The following is an 18072-nucleotide window of genomic DNA, read 5'->3' as shown; positions in this document are numbered from 1 at the left end:
AGGAAGTTTCTATTTTCTACCTCCTATTTTGTAAGCTTGCCTAAGCTATTTATAGGCACCCCTATTGTAAGAAGGATCAGATTTGGAGAAAAGAATTTTCAGGCCTTGTTGCCTATGGGAGATATTCTATGTTTCAACAGCTGGGATAGCTGTGGGTGAGAGACCCTGGCTGAGAGAGCCACTCCCCTACCCCCCTTCTCTTCTGTATCCCTTTCTTCTTCTTCTTCTTATCCTTTTTATGTTCTTCTTCATATGTAACAGAAAAGTAGCAATAAAAAAAAGAGTTGCAGTTTTTATTTTGTTTATTCTTATTGTTTTGATCCTGGCTGCAATCGATCTCCCGTTGGTTTCCCTGGTTCGAGGTCGACTTTTGCATTACATAGCTAATTTCCACCTAGGATGAGCCAATGCTTCGTGAAAATTTTTGGGGATAGAGTGCGTAGACAATGGCAAAGCAAAAGTAGGAAGATGGAAAACAAACATAAATTTAGCAATAGAGTAAGAAAATTGAGATCTTTGAGTACATGAACATGTACCTTTTGAAGGGTGAAATGGTGGTCAGCAATTGTTTAGGGACGTGGTGGAGCTTCAGAGGCAGAATCAGATTGGATAGAGGATGGTACGGAGGGAGCAGTGCCTTGATGCTTTGGGCTGGTGCCTGTATACTTGAAGAGGTGCTGAACAAGATGTAGATGGAGTATCTGCAAGGACCAGTACAGGAACAGGACGCAGTAGAGGGAGCAAAAGACTCAATTGCCAAAACATTTCCTTCAGCAGAAAAAAGCGGAGAATTTTCAAAGAAAGTAACATTAGCACTGTCAAACTGCTAGGGAGAAATAGGGTCATAACATCAATAGCCATTTTTGGGTATGAGAATACCCAAGAAAAACACATTTCAGAGCAGGGAAAAACACTTCATCAATTCCAAGGCGAAGATTAAAAATAAAGCAAGTGCAGCCAAAAACCTGTGGAGGTAAAATAATGAAGAATTTGGATAAACCACAGAAAAGGGGGATTGGTTTTGGAGAATGGAAGAGGGCATATGATTAATAAGATAGCATGCTGTTAAAACAACATCTCCATAATAGACCTTTAGAACATTCATATGAAACATTAAGGATTGAGCAATTTCCAATAAATGCTTGTTTTTCCTTTCAGCAACACCAGTCTATTGCGGAGAATATGCACAACAAGTCTGATGGAGCATACCATGCTTAGTACTCAAGAGCAGTATCAGAACAAAATTTTTTAAACATACACCAAGCTGAGTATTCACTATAAATTGTTTAAAATAGACAAGAATTCAGAATGAACCTTTAACAAATATAGCCATGTCATTCGAGAGTGATCGTCCACAAAAGTAATTAAATAGTGAAAACCAAACCTACTTTTGACCCTACTATGACCCCAAATATCAGAATGAAAAAACTAAATCAAAGAACTCTTAGAGACATCACGAGAGTGAAATGAAGAACGATGATATGTACCAAATTCACAAGCTTCGCGTTGAAGACGAGAAATGGATTTACAACTTAGAACCATTTGCTTAAGCTTGGAAATAGACAGGTGGCCTGATCGAAAATGCTATTGAAATGGAGATGCACTACTAAAAGAAGCAGACACATCCGAGGGTGGTGAAGCATTATCTAGGTAATACAAGCATCCTCCTTATGGCCTCCACTAATCGTCCTTTATCTAGAGATCCTGAAATACGCAATGAGAAGGATAAAACGTAACTAAACAGTTGAGAGACTTAGTAAGTTGATCCTTAAATAAACACATCCCTTTGAGATCCAGTCCTCTCTCCATTCTCTCCCCTCTGAAGATGAAGTTGTGGCTGCCATTCATTCTCTTAAGACCAATAGAGCTCCAGGGCCTGACGGTTTTAGCTTGGGATTCTTTCTTGCTTCTTGGGATATTCTAAAGGAGGATCTCATCAAGGCTGTTAAGAGTTTTTTTATCAACCCAAATCAGATCAAAGGAGTTAATCACACTTTTCTTTGTCTCATTCCCAAGGAGGGTACTTCAAATATGCTGATTTTAGACCTATAGCTCTTTGCAACCTCCTTTACAAATTTATTGCTAAGATCCTTGCTATCCGGCCTAAGGCTATTGTGGACCTTCTTGTTAGCGAGAATCAATCTGCCTTTATTCCTGTTAGAAACATTACAGACAACATTCTCCTGTGCAATGAGATCATGAGAAGATTTGATAGAAAATCTCACTTTACATGCACAACGAAGAGCTTGTCTGTTTGAAAAAGTCTCGATGTAAATTTTTTTGGGGTGAGGCAGTTTAATTAAACAAGGGAAAACGATTCTATGTATCTGCCGGGTGATAATGCCCCAATAAGAGTCCAAAATGAACCTTCCTGGTGCAACATGTGTAAGCTATATCGTATTTCTTCTTTTTTTTTTCTTTCGGATTTCCATCATTTTGTCTTTGTATGTGGCCATAAGAAAGAGTCTTTGATGGGATGTACTAATGTAGAAGAAGTTCAAGTAAGAACCAGACTACAGTAGGATCGATGATAGGTTGCAGTAGAACACCAAACACCAAATTGATTGGGAAGTAAAAGAAGATAAAAGGTAGAAGAAGATGGATGGATAGAAGAAGGGGGATAGTGATGGTTCTCACTCACGGTCTCTCACCAATGGCATCTCACCATACTCTCTCCCAGAGCAACTGTCTCTCACAGCAACATGGTTGTAAAACAACTCTTTTTTCTTTGGATTAAATCGTGTGTGAGGACCTGCAGATCAATTACATTATATAGTTACAACTACCAAAATTAAAAACAAAGTTACAGTAAAGGAAGAAACTTGCGGCTTGTTTTCCAAGGAATTACATAAAATGGAGAGTCTACATTCTAAAAACCTGAAAATAAAAACTAGTAAGGCTTTATAGTGTCCAGCTTTCTAAACAAACATGGATACTAAAAACGAAAGAAACAAAATTAGAAACTACTATATAGCTAGACTTAATAACTAAGAAACTATTACGGAAATAGGAACTAAATTAATAGCGGCTTCTAATAGAATATTACACCAACATCCAGCATGTAATCTTCACACCAGCTGTCCATATGGGCCCCCAAACCACTGTTCATGTGAATAGTACACCAGGTTGACATGAACAGTAAATTTTTTTCCCCCTGAATTCTTTCTTGGTCCCTTCTCTTCTTCATGCTTCTATCTGGAGTGGGGCTGCCTTATGCGATCCTCTATTGAACCAACAAAAACCTGCCACATCATGACCAGGCTGCCTCCCACAGCAGTTGAATCCCACAATTACACTGGGCTGGTTTTGCGGCTTCACTGCCTTCACATGGACCTGTGATCTACATCATGTACGGGTTGCCCTTAAAAGGAGTGTTAAAATTTATCAGCGGAACATTAATGCATTTTTCTTTCAGTGGGTGAATAAAAGGAATTCCTTACTGATTCCTATTAAAAAAAAATTCCCCATCTGTTACATAATGTATTTTGTGTCAATTATTGTTTCCATCCAGTGATCATGTTAATTTGTTTTTTTCACTTGTGTCATTCTGTATTGTTTTTTTTTTTTTTTTTGGTGTAACCATGGCATTTTTCTGGTTTTGATCAATTCTTTGGTTTGTTGAACAGGTGGCCAGACAAGTATACGGTAATTTTATTTTCTTATTTACACCTCCCATTCCTTTCTTAATGAAGAATTATTAGCCATTTTCTTTTGAGAATAAAATGCCTAAAATGTACAGATTTAATATGCACTGTTGAATTTTTGGTTACCATTTATGCATTAGTGGTGGGTTATGATTTTCCAGCATAAAAGTTACAGAGAGTTATTTTGAGTTCATTAACTTGAAAAATGAGAATATAGGCTGCCTTTTTTGTAGTAATTGCTAGGTTCCTTTTTGATCTGTAGTTTGCTCGATAAGTAGTGTATAACATATATTACATACGAGGAAATAAAAAATAACTTTTCTAGCTGTTCATAACTACTCCCTTTTTCTAAAGTTAAACCTATTGGATATTTACCAAAAAAAAAGTTAAACCTATTGGATAATAAAGGCACTTGGGATGATGGATTTTTGAAAATGGGATGAGCCTCCAGGCTATGTTTTCTATTACTAGCTTAGTGCATGTACTATACAAGCACTGACAATGAAAAGATCAAAAAATTGCTTTATGTACTAGTTGTAGAAATATTAAAGAAATCATTAATATAAGATAACATATAGTCTTTTGCCCTTGGGCATACTTGAAGAATACATAGTAATGTTGTTGATGAAACTGTTTATTTTTTAGCTGCACTACTATGTTAGTTTATTGGAGATTTATGGTGAGTGTGGATGAGTAATTATTTTATTGGCTTAAAAATACTGTATTTTCTCCAATTAACAATGGAAAAGATTTTACAAGGCGAATGGTAAGGTAGAACCACCTGAGAATCTCCCATTGGTCTTAGAGGAACCAATAACCCAATGATCAGACTAACTCTTGCTGATCCTTGCTTTATTAATTTTTTTGGCAAAGTGGTTGGTGGATTAACTGGTCCACCTGAATTAGATGTTCAAAGTAGAAGCTATGCCTCTAATTTTTTTATTTAGTGGTGGTCTTCATAGGCCAATTCTATCTCTCAAGAACCAATCTGGAACTTTTGCCACCTAACCCAAAAGTGCCTGAAAACTGAGTGAACTGGCATGCTTGAGACCCTCTAGAGAGAGGTATCTGTCCAAATGCAGTCATCAACATCAGATAGATCTGAATATGCATGTGCTACTAAACTTGTATGGATATCTAAAACCACCTTACAACTGATGTCTAACGGTCTCATCAAAAAACCTTTAAGCTTGATCAGGTTTCCTTTAGGGGATGGGAACTACGGGGGCAATATGTGAAAAGAGGAAGGAATGGACTGCACTTTAAATTGTCGATTCCTCCAGTATAGCATATGAAGAGACCTTGAATATATCCTTGGTGGAGGCTTAATGGACTATTAAGATGATTATTTTAACAACCACGTGTGTTGCATTATAAAAATGAAAGCAATGAGTTCGGATCAAGAATAATCTGGATTTATGCATTTTCAAAATAGCTTAAAGCATCACTATCTCAATTAACCATCATAGGCACTTGCCTCTTTTCTACATGGTGATTACTCTCGAACTCCACATATGTACTACCCTCTACCTAGAGCCTCCACTAGTGAAAGTGACTCGGAAAAGTAGTGCCATACCTTTTTTGCAAACTCAGATTACATGGACATGTGTGGTTAACTGATTCCCCTGTCCCCTTGCAAAAGGGGCATACAAGATGAAGAATGAAGCAATTTATTTGCCTTCTGGGAATATATCACAAGCGCTTACCTTCTTGTGAGGTATTCTCACCTAAAAGCTTGAATTTTCAAGTGGGCCAGGGATTTCCAAGGGCTTTGTGGGAAACTGAAGAAAATGAACAGAACGTTTGATGAGGAAATGTCAACATATTCGAGAGACCAGATATTTTTGACGTACTTTCTGTTTCAAATCTAAACATCTTAAGGGAGCTCAAGAAGAAATTTGAATACTTATAATCCATAGTCTCACAATTCCTGTCAAAGTCCCATGAAACTCTTTGATGAAATGAAGATGCAGTGCAGCTGATGATTGATTCTTATTTCTAGATACTAGTCACTAAGAATAGCTTAGGGAACCTGAAGATCAAAGGGGTGCCCCCCCCCCCCCAAAAAAAAAAAAAAAAAAAAAAAAAAAAACACCTTTCCCAACTCTTGAATTCTTTCTCTATCAACAACAAACTCAGCCTTATCCCAACTTAATGGGGTCGGCTACATGGATCCAAACAAAACAAAGTAGGGAAGACTGAGGTTTAAACAAAAAAAAGGGAATGAAGAGATGAAAAAAGAGGGATGGAGAATGAGATGAGAAATGGAAAGTGACCAACGGAAGATGGAAAATAAAAAGAAAAATGAAAGCTGAAAGGTGAAAAATGAAAGTAAAAAAACAGAATAAAAGGAAAGAGGCAGATGAAAGCTGAAAGTTGAAAAATGAAAGTAAAAAAACAAAATGAGAGGAAAGAGGTAGAGCCCAGCACGTCAAGAGAATCTCAGCTAAATGGGGTCTGCTACATTGATCCTTGCCCTCCAACTGGCTCTATCCGAGGTCATACTTTGTACAAGACCTAGAGTATGCGTGTCCTTCCTCACAACTTCTCCTATGGAGCATACAAATCACCCATGCTCAGCTTGACACAATTTCTTCAAAAAACAGATCCAAACAGGGGCTTAGAAAACATATCACCAAGCTGATTAGTAGAATTAACAAACGGAGTAACAATCAGCTTCTTCATGACAGCATCCCACACGAAATGACAATCAATTTCTATATGCTTAGTCCGCTCATGAAACACATGATTACTAGCTATGTAGATGGCCTCTTGATTGTCACAATACATTTTCATTGGATGAGGAACAGGAAACCCCATCTCTTGAAGGAGAGATCGCAACCATATTAATTCAACAGTAGTGTGAGCCATATCCCGATACTCTGCCTCAACACTAGATCTAGCTACAATAGTCTAGTTCTTACTATGCCAAGTAACTAGATTACCGCCAACAAAGGTGCAAATACCTGTAGTAGACATAATATTAAATATTGTTTTGGAAGGCCATTTTGGCCAGACCGAAATTTCCTAGATACTGAAATTTCGCCAAAATATTGTATTGTTTCTATGAGTTTTGCATGGCCATTTTTGGGTTTAAAAGGCAGAAATGACCGAAATAACCAAAATTTCGACAAAACGGTGCATTTTTTAGACCGAAATTTCCCAAATTTCCGAAATATTGCATTTTTTCATTTCGACATAGCATCTCTTTTTGGCCTGGTCGAAACATCCACAATTTCGGCGAGATTTTGAACTATAATAGTAGATCTTCTATCACCATCTACACCGGCCCAGTTAGCATTAGAATATCCTACCAGATCAATATTTTGATGAGGGCGATAAACCAGCTCTTTCCAAGAGTTCCATTAAGATATCTTAGAATTCAACACACAACTTCCCAATGAACCTTTTTCGGTGCTTGCATAAATTGACTAAAAAGTCCAACTGCAAAGGAAATATCCGGTCAAGTGACTGTCAAATAATTTAATTTTCCAACAAGTCCTATATAACGGTGAACGCCATCAAAATCTCATCTGTCATAGTAGCAAATTTCTGATGTGGATCTATAGGAGTGTCCACTAGTTTAGAGGCAAGCATGCTAGTATCGGATAACAAATCTAGCACATACTTCCGTTGAGAAAGACTAATTCCTTTCTTATGACGAAGAACTTCAATACCAAGGAACTACCTGAGATTGCCCAAGTCCTTCATCTGAAAATGCTTACGTAAATAACTCTTTGACTTTTGCAATTCCGGAAACATCACTTCTAGAGATTATAATATCATCAATATAAACTATTAGAATGACCACCTTCGTCCCATGATGATGAACAAAAACAGAATAATCTGAATAGCATTGGAAAAAACCACAACTGATAGCCATCGAACTGAACTTGTCAAACCAAGCCCGAGGTGATTGTTTCAACGCATATATAGCTTTCTGTAGCTTGCAAACTTGAGTAGATTCTCCCCCTGAGCAACATACGCAAGAGGTTGCGCCATATATACCTCCTCATCAAGATCACCATAGAGAGGCATTTTTGATGTTCAACTGATAAAGAGGCCAATCAAGATTAACGACAAGAGATATAAGGATCCAAATAGAATTGAGTCGAGCCATCGGGGAGAAGGTCCCAAATTAATCAACACCATATGTTTGATTATAGCCCTTAGCAACCAGGCGAGCTTTGAGACACTCAATGGAACCATCCAGATTGTACTTTATTGTGTACACCCATCGATACCATACCAAATCTTTACCAGGAGGTCAATCTACTAGAGACCAAGTCTGACGAGATAATAGGGCGTCCATTTCAGTGTCCACTGCGCGTTTCCACCCAGTGTGGGTTAACACCTCATTATAAGTTTTAGGAATAGAGTTAGTAGACAAAGAAAAAGCAACAGTATGTAAAGGAGATTGAAGTTGAGAAATAGACACATAATTTTCAATAGGATAAAAAGCCAGAGATTTTTGAATACAAGAACGAGTACCTTTCCAGATAGCAATTGGTAAGTCAGTATGAGAATCCCCAATAGAAATACGATGGGACCATCTCTGTAGTGGACGATACTGGCTTCAAATGCCGTGTGTAAACCTATAGGGGAGGCACTGGAGGAACACGTACAACCAAAGGAAGAGGTGGATCAGGAGGATTAATGCGATCATCAATAGCTATATCAGGAGCAGGAGTAATGGGGGAATAAAAAGATTTTTGCTTGGCGCTAACATATTGCCAATAAGGGATAGGATCGTAACACTTATATCCCTTTTGAGTCCGTGAATAGCCTAAGAACATGCACTTAATAGCTCGGGGAGACAACTTATCAATATGAGGATGGAGAACTTGGACAAAACAAACACAGCCAAAAACTTTAAGAGAAAGAGAAAATAAAGTTTATTAGGAAACAAAATAGAGAAGGGTGACTGATTGGATAAAATAGAAGGCATCCTATTAATAAGGTAACATGCCGTAAGAATAGCATCACCCCAAAAGATCTTTGGAACAAATATATGAAACATAAGAGAACAAGCAATATCTAGTAAATAACGATTTTTACGTACAACCACCCCGTTTTGTTGCAGGATGTATGAACAACTCATTTGATGAAGAATGCCATGATCCAAACAAAAAATATTAATTTCACGTTGCATATATTCAAGAGCATTGTCAGAGCGAAAGACTTTAATAGAAGTATTGAATTGGGTCTTTATTTGATTATAAAAATATTTAAAAATTGACAAGAATTTGGACCGATCCATTAACAAATATAGCCAAGTCATATGGGAGTGATCGTCCATAAAAGTAACAAAATAAGAAATTTTTTTTAAATCGACAAGGACCCATGGTTCAAGAACTCGGTTTCAGTATTTGTTTTGCCCAAACCAAAAAACTGAGTTGGGTCGAGATCTTGGCGAGTTGGTGCATTTTTTTTGAACTCGAAGGCTGGTTTTGGTGGGTTTTTGACCTAGTTTAGGTGTGAAACTTGGTACTCAGCCTATTTTAGGCCATTTATATATAATGAGACTATTAGATTTTGCAAAAACAAAGTCCAAATAGGAGTTCCACTTCGGACCCTAGGTTGGTAGGCGACAACATACTAAAATACCCTATTCTACACATAATTTAGTAATAGAAAGCAATCAAGGCATTCAATTAATGTAAAACAACTTAAATAAACATTAGAAATATAAAGTAGGGTATTTTACATCAATCTTAACATATATGGTATACCTCTATCCTTCCAAGCCATGTTTTCGAAGCTAGTAAGGCTCAGACTGTGCCACATAGGATTACCATGTCATAGTGCTGCTGAAGAAATGTGTGTAGTCTACCCCAAAAGTCATATAAGTGTTGTCATCAGCTATTCGAAGGTACCTATCCTAGGGTATAGAAGAGGCGGTTGCGATGGGAATAATGGGATCGATCCACTGTTATTGCCATCAGGCATGTATAACTGGGTTGGGACTGTGAATATGTCGTCAACAAACCATGACCCAGTGCTCCGAGTGTCGAAGTCATGGCCATAGTATACTGACTGCGGCTGCCCATACCACTATATTCGGAACCGGTGTGCTTCTGGCTATAATCATAGTCATACTGAGGCTGAGATGCATGCCACGACTGACGCTCACTAGTAGCATCTATACTCATGCTTCCGAAACTTTCAACCATGGTCTTCAAAATTTCTTCAAATTTGAGATGATTTGTAACAAATGTTGCAAGTTGGATGCTAATTGACGTCTCCGTCAAGTTTTCCGTCGAAACAAGGTGGCAAAAGCTAAAAAATCAGCTCACCAACCCCTTTCCCAGGCAAGTTTCTGACGAGATCTTGAGTGTCTCGGTCGAGATCTGCCCCTTTTAAACAATGGTTTGGTCCAAATCTCGATCGAACCGAAAGCTCGTACCGAGATCTCGACCGAGTTAATGTACTTTTGTATTTCGCCTCCCATCTCGACTCGGTAAATGAAAAAACCGAGTTTTAAGTGAGATCTTGCCTAGTTCTTGAACCATGCAAGGATCCCAAATATCAGAATGGACTAATGAAAATAAAGATGAACTCCTAAGTTCACTACGAGCGGGAAATGAAGATTGGTGATGTTTTCCTAACTCACAGGCTTCACATTGAAGAAGATTGACAGCTTTGCAAATTGGAACCATGTATGTGAGTTTAGGTAGAGACAAATGACCTAGACTAACATATCAAAGAAAAGGGGGTGGTTCACTAGTAGTAGTAGCAACAACAGTAGAAGGTCCAGTGCTATCTAGGTAGTAAAGTCCAGCTTGCTCAAGCCCTCTACCAATCGTCTTCTCTGTCTAAAGGTCCTGAAACACAAAATACGAGGGACAAAATGTAACAGAACAATTCAGCATTTTGGTAAGTTTACTAACAGAAATGAGGTTTAATGGTAATTGGGGAACATGTAAGACAAAAGATAATGTTATGGTGGAAGTGAGAGATACAATTTTATGACCAGTGACATTAGTGGAGGAACCATTAGCAAGTATCACAGGAGAAGCTGAATTAAGAGAAGATAAAGAAGAAATAATTCTGATCTACCAGTCATATGAGTGGAAGCACCAAAGTCAATAATCCATGGGGTGAAAGAAGTAGTGGAAAGAAAAGCAGTACCTGTATGGGCCAAAGTGGTAGTAGAGGATGAAGTGGAAGTTTCAAGCTGTTGAAGGCGCTTGAGAATTTGGGTGTAATCATCTCGAGACATGGAAATAGTAGAAGAAGCTCCTGATGCAGAAGTAGTGTCATCAGCAAAGGCATATTCAGTTGTATTTTTAGTAGCAACAGTGTTAGCTAACTCATTAGCCCAATCTGGTTTATGGCCCAACACGTATCAACAGTATGATTAGGTTTGTTGCAGAAACAGAAATGTCTATTAGATTTGTCAACATACTTAGACCACTGGTACCTGGACCACCATTACCTCAACCACGGCCTCTGGAGGGACCTCATCCCCTACCAGTAGAGGAACCACTTCCTCGAGTATTAGTAAAAGCAGAATTTTCCTTCGGAGATGTAGTAACCCTTGAGAGAAGTGGACATACATTGCAATTGAGAAAAGGTTTCATTAAGAAAGGGTACCTTTTCTCCGGTAGGAAGATGACTCTTCATAGATTAATAGTCAGGATGCAAGGCAGCTAAATACTGAGCAACATAAAATTCAGCTTTCTGGGCCTTGAGTTGTTCCAAATTAGTAGTGAGGGGTTGGTGCATTTGAACTTCTTCAATGGTACTGTTAACAAAACAAATTTAAGCATAATGCTTGAATGATCAAGACTGACCCCAATCGTTAATTTATAATAATGAAGTATAGATTACAAGGACAAAACTGCCCCTAACACAACCGACATAGGCAGTACATAACAACATAGAACATAAAACATAAATAATGAAAGAGAAAAAGTCCAGAATACCCCCACGGTATTCTGGCCCATACAATCCAACACTCCCCCTCAAGTTGGTGCACATATGTCATGCATGCCCAACTTGACTAAAATAGGATGAAACACTTTACCACTTATTCCCTTCGTGAACACATCGGTTAACTGATCAGCAGACTTCACAAATGGAACACAGATGAGTCCGGCTTCGAGCTTCTCCTTGATGAAATATTGGTTAACCTCCACATTCTTAGTACGATCATGCTGGACAGGATTATGAGTGATGCTAATGGCCGCTTTATTATCACAATATATCATCATGGGAAGGTGGACAGCAACACCAATATCCTGCAACAATCCTCTAAGCCACAAAAGTCACAGATTCCTTGTACTATGGCATGAAATTCAGCTTCAGCACTGGACCTTGCCACAATATTTTGCTTCTTGCTACGCCATGTGACAAGGTTGCCACCCACAAATGAACAATATCTAGAAATGGATTTTCTGTCAGTAGAGCTAGCCTAATCAGCATCACAATAAGCTTCAACTTTTAGATGATCATTAGGAGATAAAAGTATCCCTTTTCCTAGAGCAGACTTCAAGTATCGCAAGATGCGAAGAACTGCATCCATGTGAGAGGAATAAGGATCATGCATAAATTGGCTTACCAAACTCATGTCAATGGCTATGTCTGGTCGTGTATTGGAGAGGTAGATCAACTTACCTACTAATCACTGATAACGACCTTTGTCAACAGGTTCACCTTCTTTCTCCCTAAGTCTAGTGGTAGCTTCCATGGGAGTATCTGAAGGATGACACCCTAACATTCCAGTTTCAGACACTAGATCTAGGATATATTTTTTTTGAGAAAGAAAGATGCCCTTTGAAGATTGAGCAACCTCTATTCCTAGAAAATGTTTGAGAGTTCCCAGATCCTTTATTTCAAACTCACGACTTAGGAAGAGCTGCAATTTGTTGATCTCATCACCATCATTGTCGATCACTACAATATCATCAACATAGACTATGAGGATAGTTACCTTATCACCAACTCGTTTGATGAACAAAGTATGATCATCATTGCTTTGTTTGTATCCCACAGAAACCATAGCCGTGTGAAATCTACCGAACCAAGCTCTAGGTGACTGCTTCAACCCATAAAGAGCCCTCTTCAATTTACAAACCTTGCCCCTGGTAGTACCATCAGAGAAGCCTGGTGGAATGTCCATATATACCTCTTCGTCTAGTTCTCTATGGAGGAGGGCATTCTTCACATCCAACTGTTGAAGATCCCATCCAAGATTCACAACACAAGATAATAATACTCTTATAGTATTGAGTTTTGCTACTAGTGCGAAGGTCTCCTGGTAGTCAACTCCATATGTCTGAGTAAAGCCCTTTGCAACCAAACGTGCCTTGTATCGATCCACTGTTCCATTCGCCTTCTGTTTGACCACAAACACCCATTTACATCCCGTTGGTTTTTTCCCTGGAGGAAGAGCCACAAGATCCCGTATTATTTATTCTCAATGCTCTCATTTTTTCCAACATTGCTGCCTTCCACTTTCCATCTGTAGATGCTTCCTGCCAATTTTAGGAATGAAAACAGAAGAAAGTGAAGATATAAATGCACGAAAAGAAGGAGAAAGAGAACTATAAGAAACGAAATGAGATATGGGATGCAGAGTGCAAGTCCTAGTACATTTGCGATGAACAATAGGTAGGTTGGAGGAAGAAGGCTTACCAGAAGAAGAAGAGTTTGGATCCTGAGTCGGCAACTGGATAGGTATTGGTGCTACAGTGGATTGAAGCTGCCCTTTGCTGGAACATCTCTTTTTATAGGTGATAACGTTGGAGTTGTCAATTCTCTTCTGAAATTTACTAATGGTTCTCTGTACTGGAGTCAACTCCCCCTGAATAGGAACATCACCAACATTTGTTTCCATGGTCTCCCCTTATAAAGGATTCTCTTCGGGTGAAGGGGCAATAGTCATTGGGGGCTGGGCAGCAGCCATAGGTGGTTGAGTAGTAGCCATAGAAGGCTGGACAGCAACTGTAGGAGGCTGGACAGCAGCCATAGAAGGCTGGACAGTAGTGGTCTCGACTCTCGAGTTGATGCTACCCTTCCCAAGGGTTTCTTTAAGTTGGGGATTCATCAATTTGGATCTTGTTTCCTTGGCTGGAATTTTTCCCTTGTATTGGATTGTGTATTTGGATTGAGTGTGATTTCCCCATTTGATTTCGATATTCTTTTTGAAGTGGGGCTGCTTGGTGTTAGTGAGGAAAGTTGTTTGAGCTTCTCTAGTGGTTGTGTGATGAAACTACACCTACAGGAATGTCGTGGTGTTGAATTTCTTTGAGTTGTTTGCTTGTTTGGTTGTTGACTATGTTCACCAGTGTTTGAATTTTTTTTTTGGGTTGAGAATATACTTCCCATTTGACTTTTGGTATCATCCCCATTTTTCATGTATTCCTACATTATGTCAGCTATTGGTGGAAGAGTCCAGGTTCCACCCTAAGGAAATTAAAGGGATAGGTTTAGCTGTAACCACTGTGGGAAATCTAGATACATAAGAGAGAGATGTTGGATACTTTGTGGTTGCCCCCCTGGTATGCAAGGCAGCAGGGAAGGGGGAGCCAAAGCACGAACCTCGATGACTGAGGTTGCACCTATGGGATCTCCATATGGACTATAGACAGATACCAGATGCCTCACTCAGGATGATATTGTAGCATTTTGCAGGGTTTTGTCATATCTGGACAGCTCTACTACTACTCCTGCAGAGTCAACTTCTTCGGCCTCAGCCTTACAGGCTTCTACATCTGCACCCTCTTGGGTCATTGACTCTGGTGCCACAGACCATATGACTGGTATGTATGTCTCAGTGTTATGATTCCTACAGCATTTGTTATGGTAGGGATAATGTTAGAATTACTGATGGATCCCGTTCTTCTATTTCTGGTAAGGGTACTGTTCAAGTCCTTTTTCTATTTCTCTTGACTCTATTCTTCATGTCCCTAACTTTTTCACTAACCTTCTATCTGTAAGTCATCTAACAAAATCCTTGAATTGTTGTGTCACCTTCTTTTCTTCTTATTGTGTTTTTCAAGATTTGGTGACAAAGAAGATTATTGGCAGTGAACAGGAAGAGACTTTACCTTCTTGGATCTAGCATCATCACCTCTACCTACTCCTCAGTCCTACGTATGTGATAGGCGTAGTGACAATAGTACCGTTGACTTTGTGATGTTGTGGCATCAACGTTTGGGTCACCCTTTAGTGTCATGGGACAATAATTGCCACATTTGTTTTCTTCTATTCTTCCTTTTCATGTATTTCAGTGTGAACCATGTCTATTTGCTAAACATTGTTGTTCTTCTTATTCTTACAATGGCAATAGATCCACAATTCCTTTTCATATTGTGCATACTGATGTTTGAGGACCTTCCTCCACTACATCTTTATTTGGTTATCGTTATTTTGTTTCATTGGTTCATGATTATTCTCGGTCCACTTGGACCTTCTTGATGAAGCATAAAAGTGATGTCTATGTTGCCTTTAAAAAGTACTATCAAATGGTTCTTACTCAGTTTGAAACTAAAATCAAAATCGTTTGTTCTGATAAAGGAGGGGAGTACATGTATGGTGGCCTCCACAACTTTTTCACTAATAATGGCATTATGCATCAGGTATCTTGGATTGACACACCCCAACAAAATGGGGTAGCTGAGAGGAAAAATTGCCATTTATGGAGGTCACTAGGAGTCTTTTATTTGGCATGCATGTTCCTAAGACCTTTTGGTCCGAAGCTTTTCTCACTGTTTCCTTTTTAATCAACCACATGCCCACTAAACTTCTTGGTTCCAAATCCCTTTGGAAGCATTGTCTACCTAAACTTCTGCTTTTTCTCTTCTTCCCAAGGTCTTTGGGTGTGTGTGCTATGTCCACGTCAATAAATCTGCTAGGACTAAGCTTGAACCCAAGACACTAAAATGCATTTTCCTTGGATATTCCTTGTCTACCAATGGTTATAAGTGCTACCATCCCTCTTCCCTTTCCCGACGGCAACTTCTCTCCAAAGATGTCCCCTTCTTTGAATCTATACCTTTCTTTACTTCTCATCAACACCCTCTTGAAGAAGCTGTTGATTTCCCTTTCCTCCCACCTTTGCCTACTTCTCCATTTCTATTTGATATTGGGAAACACAAAGAAGGGGCTGTTGTTCATATTGATACTCATTCAGGTGTTAATGCTAACAATGAAAAAGTGTTCGTTGTGCACAAAAGAGGTGAATGTTTGAAGGATTAGGGAAAGAAGACATGCTAAGAGTCCTCTTTGGATCCACATCCTGAGCTCCATCTTCCTCAGTCAGGTGATATCCCTTCTCTTCCTTCTGATGTAGACCTTCCTAAGCTGTTAGAAAAGGTAAGAAATATTGTACTAATCCTATTGCCCAGTTTGTTTCCTGTTAGAAGTCACGATGTAAAGAGGGGAGGGGGAATCGTGATTTACTAATCACAATTTCTCTATGCGGGTATTTATGATTTTTTTATTGTTTTGTGTTTTTTGGGGTTTGCCCTATTATATATTGAAATCGATGGGCAGTCCCAACCTTACGGTTGTGACTCCCAAGAGTTGCAGCACATCTTCTTCTTCCTCCCTCCTTCCTTCTTCTATTTCTTCTTCTTTTACAGATTTACATGGTATCAGAGCAAGATCCTTAGGGCTGCTACATATTCCTTAGTATCTTGTTCTCCTCTTTCTCATGGTTTCAACGAATATCGATTGGTTCATTGCTGGTTGGTGATTTGAAACTTCTTTCGTTCTTTGTTTGAAGGGGTACAACACCCTATGCTGTATTTTGGAGATTTTTAGAGCCTAGTTCATGCTTCGAATTTAAGAACTAGGGCTCTCTGTTGTTTGGTGATTGATTTATGGAGTAGAAAGTTGCGGCTTCTATCTCAATTCAGGTATGTGTTGCTAAGGGTTTGAGATAGTGATATTGATCAATATTTGGATCGATTTTCTGGGCAGATTCTGGATCGATTTTTCTGGACAAAACCTGTGCTTTTGGGACAACTTTATGGATTTATTTTTTGGGCAGATCTGCATCAAATTTCTTGACATAATCTGCATCGTATTTTCTTGGGACAGTTTTCTGGATCAATTTTCTGAGTTTTCTGGATAGATTCTACATCAGATTCTATATCAGTCTTTGGTCAATTTCATGATACATTCTGCATCGTATTTGGACTGTTTATTTGGATCAAAGGGTGATAATAAATCTGTTGTTACTGAAATCTCTTCCAACAAGTTAGTGGAAAAGAAGTTGGAAGGTGCCAACAATTTTCAACAGTGGAAGAAAATTGTTGGACTGGTTTTGACTGGTCGAGGACATGAGAAGCACTTGACACAGACCAAGGATGATTCTAATGCTACATGGATAGTGGTGGATGCCCGAATTTTAGGACAGATTTTAAACTGCATGGATCACCATATTATTGATATGGTGATCCATATCGATACTGTAAAAGAATTGTGAGATTATTTGATATTCTGGACAGAACAATATCTCTCAGATTTATGAGCTTTCTCACGACTTCTATCATGTTGACCGTAAGGGTCGTTCTCTGACTCCGTATTTTGGAGACTTCAAGAGGATGTATGAGGAACTGAATTCCTTACTTCCTATTACTTCTGATGTACAGCAGATGCAAAATCAGCGTAAACAACTTGCAGTCATGGGATTTTTGGGTGGCCTGGGTAAAGAGTTTGATGCTGTCCGCTCTCAGATTCTTGGAGGCGATAAAATGGCCACCCTTTCAGAGACTTTTTCTCGTGTTCTATGTGCCTCGCGTGAGAATACACATGATACCACACCTGTGGAAAATTCTGCATTGGCGTCTTTCACCCCTAACCATGGGGGTAGTGTTGGGAATGGTGGTGCTGGCTGTGGTCGTGGGGCTGGTAAGGGCCCAGTGTCTGGTACTTAGACTACTTTAGAGGCTTCGGGAGTAGTGAGAACTTGCCATCATTGCGGCAAGCTTGGTCACATCCAACGTTTTGTTGGAAACTTCATGGTAAACTGGCTCAGTTTGTAAATTCAGTATTGTAGTCCTAGAATAGGAGGTAATCCTACTAGGAGCCAGGTGAAATCAGATTCTGAGCAAGTCTGCTGTTTGGGGCAGATTTGAGGCTGTTTTGGGCAAATCTAGGGTTTAGGCTAGGATTATAGATGAAAGTAATATAAGGTAATGATAAGCAGGTCTAGGGGGTTATTTTGGTATAAAATATTGAGATTTGGATCAGTTTAGAATTCTTGCAGAATTAGGGTTAGGGTTTTGGGTTTTTAGAAATTAGGGAAATCACTAAAGCTAGGGTTTAGATGGATGGATAGGGCTGGGCTTGGGATCGAGTTTAGGGGACTGTGAGAGGGAGGTTCGATCCAAATATGGGAGGGTTTTGATGGTTAGAAGTGTGGAATCTGTAATTTTTAGGGTTTAATGGTTAATGGAGTTTTTACAGAAATTAG

At 39.1% G+C, this 18072-nt stretch overlaps 1 protein-coding gene across 2 annotated transcripts in view; it reads left to right on the top strand.

The window, feature by feature from the left end:
* Nucleotides 1-18072, top strand: part of LOC122660252 (ADP-ribosylation factor 1) — a 61750-nt gene that overhangs the window by 24515 nt on the left and 19163 nt on the right. For both annotated transcript variants that reach the window (XM_043855471.1, XM_043855470.1), the window contains exon 5: nt 3627-3645. In XM_043855471.1, the coding sequence (XP_043711406.1) occupies nt 3627-3645 (19 nt within the window). The remainder of the gene's footprint in view (nt 1-3626; nt 3646-18072) is intronic.

Source organism: Telopea speciosissima, chromosome 4 (assembly GCF_018873765.1).
Source record: "Telopea speciosissima isolate NSW1024214 ecotype Mountain lineage chromosome 4, Tspe_v1, whole genome shotgun sequence".
NCBI lineage: Eukaryota > Viridiplantae > Streptophyta > Magnoliopsida > Proteales > Proteaceae > Telopea > Telopea speciosissima.
The sequence above is the reverse complement of the archived record's forward strand: the minus strand, read 5'-3'. Positions and strand labels throughout refer to the sequence as shown.